General features: G+C 54.1%; 1 protein-coding gene across 1 annotated transcript in view; it reads left to right on the top strand.

Moving 5' to 3' along the window:
• Window positions 1-367: 367 nt before the first annotated feature.
• KLHL26 (kelch like family member 26) overlaps window positions 368-10,426 on the top strand; it is a 27,023-nt gene continuing 16,964 nt past the window's right edge. Inside the window, exon 1 of the mRNA XM_040629001.1 lies at window positions 368-486. Within this exon, the coding sequence (XP_040484935.1) occupies window positions 410-486 (77 nt within the window). The 5' untranslated portion in view covers window positions 368-409. The remainder of the gene's footprint in view (window positions 487-10,426) is intronic.

Below are 10,426 nucleotides of genomic sequence, written 5' to 3'. Positions count from 1 at the left end.
GGCGCACTTCACCTTCCGGCCAGCCCCTACTCTCCGAGCCCTCTCCCAGGTCCCATCAACCCCTCAAAACTCGCCTTTGCCCCGCCCCTGCCCGGAGTTGGCCCCGCCCCCTAGACAACGCCCCGCCCCTCATCACAGACTCCGCCTTCCACCCAGTCCCCGCCCCCTCCCCTCTGCTGAGCGGGCCCCTGTCTTCACCGCCCCCGCCCACACGCAGACCCCACCCCTCTCCGCCCAGACCCCACCCCCTCATTAGGCCAGGCCCCACCCTTGCCCAGGCCCCGCCCCCTGAAGCACAGGCGCCCCCTCCCCCCCTTCCCCCGCCCCCGCCGCTTCTCTGTTTCCCGGGCCGGCGCGCGCGGCTCCCGTCACTTGAACGCGCGGCGGCGGCGGCGGCAGCGGCGGGAAGATGGCGGAGTCCGGTGGCGGCGGAGGCGCTGGTGGCGGTGGCTTCGGCGCGGGCGCGGGCCCCGAGCGTCCGAGCAAGTGAGACCGTCCGCAGGGTGGGCCGGCACCTGCCCCGGGGCCAGGGTGACGTGTGGGGAGTCCTGGGGGTCGTGAGGGGCTGAGGAGCCACTTGGGCAGGTTCGAGGGTCTTTACGGGGGATTGTGGGCTTTAGGGAGTCATGGAATACTGGGGGGACCGAGGGCTGTTGAGAGGCAGCTGAAGGCGGGCTGGGGCCCCAGGACCTCGAGGTATGTGCATGCGGCCCTTGGGGTCTGACAGGGCATTGAGGAGCGTGGAAGTCCGAAGGGAAACCCATGGACTCCTGACTGATGGGCCATGGGGGAATTGGGGATGCCAAGGGGTCTGGGAGGCAGAGAGGGCCTGAGGAGGGACCATGGGCAGTCTCGAGCTTGTTGAGGCTGTCTTGGGGACACTTAAAGAGGGGACTGATGGGAGCTTGAGGGGCTGAGGCCCAAGGCTTCCTGGAGGGTGCTGTAGGACCCTGCCTTGAAGTGTGTAAAGATGGTTCTGTGGACATGCTGAGGGGTCCTGGAAGGGGTGAGAACTGTGGAAGGCTGGAGGTAGGGGGCTCAAGTGAATTTGAGGGCCTGAAAGAGGCCTAAAGGGCCTAGGAAAACCTGAAAGGGGAGGCTGTGGTTGCCCCCCCGGGGTCCCGGTGAGTCCTTATGGGCAGGGAAGGGTCTGGAGTTCCCAGGGGTCCTAAGTGGCTGGAGTGGGTCTTGGGGAGCCTGAGGATGATGAGAGGACCCTGAAAGTCTAAGGAGGGTCCATCCTTGGTGCTCCTGTCTCCCATCCCCATGGGGTTCAGATCCTCCCCCAGGCTAAAGGACTTGAAGCAAGGTCTTGCCCACAGACCAAGGGGGCAGAATTCACCCCCTTTGGTCAAAGGGAGGCTCCTTTTTCCTTTGTCCAGGTCCTGAGATGGGTTGCTTGAACCCCAGAATTGGTGTAAAAATTGAAGGTGTTGATATGCATTGTTTTGGATTGTCAGAGGGGAGGAGCACCTGCCTTAGGTAGCACAACCTCCCTTTTCTCACAGGGCCAGCAAGGCCCCGATCCTCCCATCCTGGCCTCCCAGGGAAGCCTGCCACCCTTGTTTGGCCAAGGAGGAAATCTGGGCTCTTCCTTGATGGTGAGCTTATGGGAGCAAATAATTCCAGTGTGCTAAGTGATAAAGTCGTTCACTACTTGTGTGCCGTGGAGGCAGTCCTCATTGTGGAGACTTGGGCTGGTGCTGACCTGAAAGACCTGATGGCTCGAGGCATGAGTTGGGCTTTATAGCCCTGCAATGGGGAGTGAGGAGAGATCAGAAGATTTTAAGACATTCAGGGGCTAGAGTTGGCAGGGCTTGTTGACCAGGCATGAGGTGACACGTAAGGAACAGATAAAAGGGGACAGCTAACCCCAGCTCCCTGCCTTGGGGATGGGATAGTCTGGGGGCAACAGCAAGGTGTAACTAACTACATACCATATAAGTCACTCATTGTAGCTGAGCAGTTGATTGAGTTTTAATTAATTTATAGCGTTATGTACCCTTTAAAACAATCCAGTTTTTTGAGAAGGCTTCCATCACCCCAAAGAGTTCCCTCAGGCCCCTTGCAGTCAACCACACTCCCACCCCCAGCCTCAATCACACCCTGATCTGCTTTTGCTTTCTGGTTTTGCCTTTTTAGAAATTTTATATGAATGGAATCTGCAATGTGTGGCTTCTTATGTCTGGCTTCTTTCCCTTAACTGAATGTTTTTGGAAATTCATCTATGTTGTCACAAGTATCAGAAGCATGTTCTTTTTCATTGCTGCAGAGTATTCCATTGTATGGATGACAGTTTGCTTACTCATTTACTGGTTGATGGACATTTGGGTTTCCGTTTTGACAATTACAAATAAAGTCCCTGTGAACATCCAGGTATGCGTTTTTGTGTGGATATATACTTTCATTCTCTTGGGTAAATACCTAGGAGGGTCCTATGGTAGATGTAGGTTTTAACATTTTAAGAAACTGCCAAGCTGTTTTCCAGAGTGACTGTACCATTTGCATTTCTACCAGGAAATGTACAGGAGTTCCAGTTGCACCCTGTTCTCGTCTACGCTTGATGTGGCCAGTCTTTAATTTCAGCCATTTTAAGTATATACTGGTATCTTATTTTGGTTTTAACTTGTATCTCCCTAATAAGTAATGACTTTGAACACTTTTTCATGGTCTTGTGGTATTCATATCTTTGGTAAAGTGTCTTTTCAAATCTTTTGCCCATTTTCTAATTGAGTTGTCTTCTTATTGTTGACTTTTAAGGATTCTTTATGTATTCTGGCTACAAGTCCTTTATTAGATATATGATTTGCAAACATTTTCTCCCAGTTTGTGGCTCATCTACCTTTCTTTCTTTCTTTCTTTCATTCATTCATTCATTCATTCATTTTCTTAATGATATCTTTCACAGGGCAAAATTTTGTCATTTTGTTGAAGGCCAGTTTATCAGTGTTCTTCTCTTATGGATTACACTTTTAGTGTCATATCTAAGAAATCTTTTCTTTTTTTAAATTTTATTTTAAGCAGGGTCCATGCCCAGCATGGAGCCCAACATGGGGCTTGAACTCATGACCCTGAGATCAAGACCTGAGCTGAGATCAAGAGTTGGATGCTTAACTGACTGAGCCACCCAGGCACTTCCCCCCCCCTTTTTTTTTTTAAGATTTTATTTATGTATTTGAGAGGGAGAGCATGCACAAGCAGGGGGAAGAGCAGAGGGAGAGGGAGAGGCAGACTCCCCGCTGAGCAGGAAGCCCAACACAGGGCTTGATCCCAGGAGCCTGGAATCATGACCTGAGCCGAAGGCAGATGCTTACTTAACCGACTGAGCCATCCAGTCGCCCCAGAGGCACTTTTAAAAAAGACATTTCCCCCACTTCTGAGATTCCCATTTGCCCCCTTCCATCCATCCTAGTGAAAAATTACCGTTGTCTAGAGCAACTGATAGGGGAGGGGCTCTTATCCCTGTGGTGCTCGAATGGGGAGAAGGGCAAGAATCCCTTAAATGGTGAGATGGAGCATGTGGGAAGAGGATCAGGTTTTGATGGAGATTGTGGCACACAATATTTTGCCAAGGATCCCTTGAGATCTAGAGGCCCTTGTAACGTTCATTTATTCCTTCCTTCATTTATTCCAAAGGGGCCAGCAAGGCCTGGTGTATCACTTGCCTGTGCCTCATTCCTCTTCATCCTTCCACACTCCCAGGTCATGGCCTCTCAGAGCCATCTGCCTGACCACCGAACTCAGCCCCCAGAATGCTTTTTCTGGTCACCTTGGATTGTTCGGTACAATTTATATAGCATAAAACTCACCCACTAAAAGTGAACAATTCACTGACATTTAGTATGTTCACGACGTTAAGCAACTATCCCATCTGTCTAGTTCCAGAACATTTGCACCACTCCAAAGAAAATTCTGTACCTATTGGCAATTACTCCCTATTCCTCCTACCCCAGCCTCCTACAAGTGTTCATCTAATTTCCATCTCTATAAATTTACCTGTTTCATAAACGGAATCATACAATATGTGACCTTTTGTGTCTGGCTTCTTTCACTCTGTATAACGTCTTCAGGGTTCTTCCACATTGGAGTGTGTATCAGTACTTCATTCCTTTTTATGACCGTATAATATATCACTGTGTGACATACCACATTTTGTTTATCCATTTGACCAACAGATGGACATTTAGGTTGGTTCCACCTTTTGGCTTTTTGGACTGTGCTGCTATGAACACGCATGAGTTCAAGTTTTTGTCAGAACACTTGTATTCAGTTCCTTGGGGTGTATACCAGGAGCGGAGTTGCTGGGTCATATGGCTGTTGTGTGTCGTGATCACGCTATCTCAACCCAGCACTCCTTGGTGTGTTTTATAATGGAAATGCATTGAGGGTGGAGATCGTCTGCCTCATGCTGTCTTGTATCCTAGAGCAAGGGCTGCACAGAGGAAGTAAGTGTTCAAGAAATATGGCCGGGGGTGGGGAGGGAGAGAGAAAGGGATGGATGAAAGGGGTGTGGAAAAGCTCTCTAGGGCTTGCAGTCTGGCGGGTAGGAAGTCCCTTCCATGGGATCAGGTCAGCCCTTCGCCTTTTCAGGGAGACTTGTGGGGTTACCGAGGGCTGGGGGGAGGCTGGCCTTGTCTGTGAGGTTGGTTTTCCAATCTGCCAGGAGGCGCCTGCATCTGCCTTTTTGTCCCATGAAGGGTTTTGTCATTTGGCCAGGGATGGGGGCGGTTCCTGTCTTCCCCTTGGCCTTTCCAACGGTCCCACAACTCAAGAAACTGTCCTCAGGAGGGACTGAGCTCCTCCACCCCCCCACCGCCCCCAGCGTTATATAACTTGTTTGTTCCAACTTCACTTTTCTGCAACCAAGGGGGAAAAAAGAAAGAGAAAAGCTTATTCTCCTTCCTTCCCATCTCGAGGGATCAACAAAAAACTCGTTGCCTAGTAGAGATGGTCGTTAATAACCAAGCCGGACCTCTGGGATGGTTGGAGTGTGGCTGTCTCAGCCGAGGGCTTGCAGGGGGAGGTGGGGTCCTAGCTGCAGGCTCCCTCACACAAAAGACACTTGTTTTCTAGTGGGCCCCTCCCAGCTCCACCTCAGGCTCTCCACCAGGGTCCAGGCTCAGGAGGGAGAGGAGGTTTGTGGCCACTTGGGGTGTTGAGTAGGGGGGAAGTGGAGGAATTCTCCTGGGAGTTGCACTTCCCCAGCTAAAATTCCATCCCTGTGAGGTACCCGGCCGGCTGAGTTCTGGAGGGACCTTCTTGCCACAGAGGCTCTTTCGATGTTGGGTTGTTGGCATCCTCACTCCTCAGCCCATCTTCCCCAAAGGTGTCTGGATGGGGCCCCGTCTTGCTGGCTCACGCTGCTCCTGGGGGCTGAGGCTAGGGTATCGGGTGAGGGACATGCCGGCCACAGGTGTTTTCATGTGAAGTTATGGCCCAGACACAGTGTGAGCGGGTTTGGCACAGTTCAGCGAGGCATCGGTCTGCTTCTGGCTTGGTGACCTTTGCTTGTTTAAACTTTCTTAACAAGCCCTCTCTGGCGGTGTCCTAGATTGTCGCCACTCAGCCCTGAGGCCCTGGAAGAGTCCAGTCCCCCAACCCTTGGGTGAAAGACTGGGGGACCTTTTGGTCTTCTGAGCAGGTTCTTGTTCCTTTGGCTTTGTCCTCTTTACAGCCAGGAGGGAGAGATAGGGGTTTGACCCTTCAGAGATGGGGCCTCAAATCCTCCTCTTGAGAATTCTGGGAGATTTGGTTGTAGCAGGTGCTTCATCAGACCCACCTGTGTCTGTGGTCCCTGCTCCACATACTCACTGTGCACCTTGGGCATGTCTGCGACCCTCTGCGCCTTAGACTGCTCATCGGGGAAGTGGGACCACAGGCCCACTGGGCAGGGTAGCTGGGATGCAGCAAGCTAGGGCCAGGGTGTGCTCAGAGGGTGCCCGGCGCATTGCCTGTGCATCTAAATGTTAATGCAGAAGTGGCGATGTTACCCTGCAGTCCTGTCGCTGCCCACGTTCTGTCAACCGCGCCCACATGGGGCCTGACGGGACTGCGGACTGTTGTTGGCAGGGCTTGCCCGCGAGTCAGTGTGGCAGGTGGGGAAAAGAGAAAGTTGGTGTGTTAGTCCATTCTGGCTGCTGAATACCAAAAGACTGGGTGGCTTATAAATAACAGAAACATATTTCTCAAAGTTCTGGAGGCTAGGAATTCCAAGATTGAGGCACTGGCAGGTTTGGTGTCTGGTGAAGCCACCTTCTGGTTCAGAGATGGCTGTTTTCTTAGTATGTCCTCACGTGGTAGAAGGGACAAGGGGGCAATCTGTGATCCCCTCCTTTTAAAAGAGATTTAATTTAATTTTTTTTTTTTTTAAGTAATCTCTACACCCAGTGTGGGGCTTGAGCTTACAAGCCCGAGATCAAGAGTCACATGCCCTACCAACTGAGCCAGCCAGGCACTCTGGAGTCCCTATTTATAAGGACACTGATCCCATTCATGGCTCCACCCTCATGACCCAGTCACCTCAGAAAGCAACCCCCTCGGCCATCTTAATACCATCACATTGGGGATTCAATTTTAACATGTAAATTTCAGGGGGGGACACAAACATGCAGTTGGCCGAGCAGTTGGGAGGATGGTGGCAGTGTTACTAGGTGGTCATGAGAAGGTCAATGGCAGGGGCAGTAGGAGAATGGAACATTCTAAGTCCAAGCTGCTTCTGCAACACGGAGAGGATAGATGGCTCTGTGCGGCCTGGCGCCAGGCAACAGGGCAGAGCACAGCTCTGTGGGTCTCTGCAGGGTATTGGGGTTGGGGCAGCTGAGTCTGAGGCAAGCTGGAGGGAGCACTGGACTGGAGGTGCTAGAAGGCCGGGCCAGGAAACTCAGCTTCTCCTCAGGGAGCGAGGTGCCCCTTTCCTCACCTCCCCAGCAGGGTCCTGCGAGCTCATGATGTGAAATTGCTCTGAAAGCTGCTCTCTTCGCCCCGAATTGTGGAGCATTTGTCTCACAGCTGGACCGCTTCCACCTGGTAGCTGCGACTCCCCTGGGGGACGGCCTTCTTGTCGTCGGCCATAGGGGTAGAAAGGTTTTATTAGCCTCTGCTATCATAGTGCCATCTCCAGGGAGCCCATGCCGTGTGTCATCCCGCTTTTCTTCACGCCAGTTATTTTTTATTGCCAATCCTCACGGGAGAGCTTAGCGAGACCAGGTTGGAGGTTTGTGCTCGCATGTCCCCACCCCCCCTCCGCCAGATTCCTGCCCTTTGGTCTTAGGGTATATTGCAGACTTGGGTTGAAGGCCCTGGAGAAGGATGGGAGGAGTAAGGGGATGGGGAGGAAAGGCCCAGATAGAAACAATTCAACAACAGAGGTGACTTCTGGCATCCCTGGCTCCTTTCTCTTGTCGACGGGACTTGTTTGACACCTTTCTCTTCCTCTGGTGATCGTCACATGGTTCCTGTGTGCCTGCTGCTATGCTGGGTGCTGGGCATGTGGGCCCCCAGGACTGTCAGGCCTTGCCCACGTGGGACATGCCAGCAGGGTTAGCAAGACAGTTGTGCAATCATTTCTCCATGCTTGCCATAAATGATCCTGAGGCCAAGTGGGAGGTTCTGCCTTTTCTGGAAGGTTCTGAGAGCCTCCTCATGAATGAGGTTGAGCTAAGTCTGAGGGTTAGTGTCATCAGCTTGGGGGAAGGGGGTCATGGGAAGTAGACTGTTTTCTGGGTATAAGCAAGTGGCATGTGTAGGTGCTGAAGGAGGAGCAGCCTGGCTTTTCAGGGGTCGTGAGGACAGAGAGGAGCTGGAGGGGGTGGGAGGGAGGAGGCTGGGAGACTGGGGGGGGTGCAAAGTTTGAGTGGGTGGGGGGCCTGGGTCAGATCTGTGTTTGGGGAAGGATCCCTCTTTTGAGGGACAAGGGGCCTGGACCTAGGTGGGAGCTGTAGAGGTGGTGAGGTAGGCATGAGTTTGGGGAAGATTCGAGACTGAACTCGTGCTGTGTGCTGATCACCGGTGGAGGCCAGGCACAGGGTCAGTGGCTCTCAGGTTTCCTCCAGGGACTGAGAAGTGAGTATTAGAGAAAGACTCATCAGGCAGGTGGGCAGGCAGGAAGTAGGACGAGGCCCCACTTGCCTGTGGCCGTGCTGCCTGTAGCGTCCAATGGAGATGGGAGGCAGAGGTGGACTTCCGGCCTGGAGGGCTTGAGGGCTTGTCTCTGCTCTGGAAAGCCCTCGTGCCTCTCCTTGCTCAAGGGCCTCAGGTCTTCCAGAGAGCAGCTCCTGGTGCTAGGAATGTCCCTTCTCCTGAGAAGAGGCTTTGGCCTAGCCTTAGCCACCCTGGGAGGTCTCCCCAGTTTCAGTTCTGCCTCCCTCCCTGCTCTGAGCTTCGCCTTGAGAGCACTCACCACACTACTGTCTCCTCCCGTCATCTGTTGGTACGTTATGTTGGTTCCACTTTTGAGCCACATCCCTGTCTGGCCCCTTCTTCCATCTCTTCCTCATCCCTGCTCTGAGCCACCATTGGCTCTTGCCCTCCCAGCTGCTGCCCCACACTCCAGCCAGTGGGTCCCTCCTGAGATAGGCATCAGACCATGTTGCTCTGCCTGCCACCTGGGGCAGGTTCTTCACTCTCAGAACAAATTTTACTTCTCCACCCCCACCCCCACCCTCATAGTGAGGCCTTGCCCACCCACTGGGCCCTCTGCTTCCGCAGCCCTACTGGTCTCCCAACAGCACTCCTCTGGCACCCCTTGGCCTTTGACCAAGGCTCTTCCTTGGGGAGAGTGTCCTGTCCCAGTGCTTTGTACAGCTCCAGGGTCGCCTCCTTGGGGCCTGGTGGCTCTGTCCACCCGCCTCTCTGCATCCTCTGCCCTGTGTCACGGTACATTCTGTTTGCTTAAAGACCGTGTCCCCTAGAATGTGTGCTCCCCAGGGCAGAGCTTCCCCGTGCTGGCTCTGATTTGCTCCAGCAAATAACCCACACCTAGTCTGTGACAGGATTTTGAGGGGACCTGGCCTGACCTAGAGGCTTCTGGAGCAGCCTTCTGCACGCTGCGGGCTGAGGATCCCCCTTTTCCTCACGGTGTTTAGTGGCATGGTCTGGGTAGAGAAACAGAAGCAGGCACGATGTCCGTGAACCAGCCCATTGGAGAGAAGCCAGCGAGCAGTGCCCTGTTTGCGTGTGCTTCGTCTGGGTAGCGAACAGGATCTCAGCCCGTGTGCTGAGGACGGAAACGGCCAGCCACTCTCCCTGTCCAGCTGCCTGCAGTGGGAAGTGGGGGCCGGGGCTGCGGGGTCCCCACTGCCGGCAGACCCGCCTTCCTCCTGTGGTAGCCGCTCCGCAGCTGTGCAGACGAGCTCTTAACACTTGTTAACCCCGAGTCTCCAGTCTCTTCCTCCTGCCCCCTCCCCTTTCCCGGTTCCCTCCGGAGAGGGCTGCTCAGGACTCACAGAACCCGTCCCCCTCGGCTAGGAGAGCGCTTCCCTAGCATTCCTCCTGTGCGGCGCGGGAGCGGGTGTTGGGGCGCTGCCAGCGCGGCTTCAGACCCCTGGCCGACCGGCCGAGTGGCTGATTCCTTCGCACACACCGCCTCACCACACGCTGAAAATATTGTGATCCGGGAGGAAGTAACCGGCACCTTTGGGGAATCGCAGACCTTTCCTGTGAGGGAAGCAGCTTCCGGAATTGAACAGCTCAGCCTAGAGGAAATCTTGAGGGGCGGACCTTTGGGCTTTTAAAGGCCTCGAGGGGGGTCACCCGAGATCGAGGCCCGAAGTTGTTTTCTGACGCCACAACTGCAAAATTCCACAGGGGCCAGAGACGGAGCGGGCGGGAGCGGGCTGGGCTGCATATCCGGAGAGCTCTCCTCTCGATGGGCTGTGAGAATTTGAAGCAGCCTGCTGAAGGAAGCGGGAGCAGAGACCGGAGCTGCGAGTAGGGCAGTCTCCCAAGGTGGGGTTGAGGGGGTGGCACTGTTTCCCGGAGGCGGCAGGCCCGTAAAGGAGCCCCCATGAGGACCCCCGAGGCAGCCTCCATGTAGAAAACTGACAGGACTGTGTGTGAAAGTTGTTAACTGTGTGCTTGCCTTGGTGAAATCTGGTGGGTTCCAGGAGGGTGTCTCTTGCTCTCTCTTCTCCCCTTCTCTGTCGTGCAAGGGGGTGAGGCAGGGCAGTTGGGAGCACACAAATGTTTACGCTCCACGTGAGTCACTTACGGAAGCAAGGGGTGGTGTTTTTCTTGCTGAGGCTGATGGCATCGCACAGCCCCGCAGCTCCAGCCTTAGGCTTGCTTCCAGCATTTTAGCATTTAGAGCTTCGTGGTGGGGGACATGGGGAGCTTGCTGACCTTTCATGGGGAGGCGGCTGTCTTGTCATAGGCAGGCAGGACTCAGGCTGAGTATGGCCACTACCCACTTGCTACAGATCACCCAGCT

This window comes from Ursus maritimus, unplaced genomic scaffold (genome assembly GCF_017311325.1).
Source record: "Ursus maritimus isolate PB19 unplaced genomic scaffold, ASM1731132v1 scaffold_14, whole genome shotgun sequence".
Classification (NCBI taxonomy): Eukaryota; Metazoa; Chordata; class Mammalia; order Carnivora; family Ursidae; genus Ursus; species Ursus maritimus.
The sequence above is the reverse complement of the archived record's forward strand: the minus strand, read 5'-3'. Positions and strand labels throughout refer to the sequence as shown.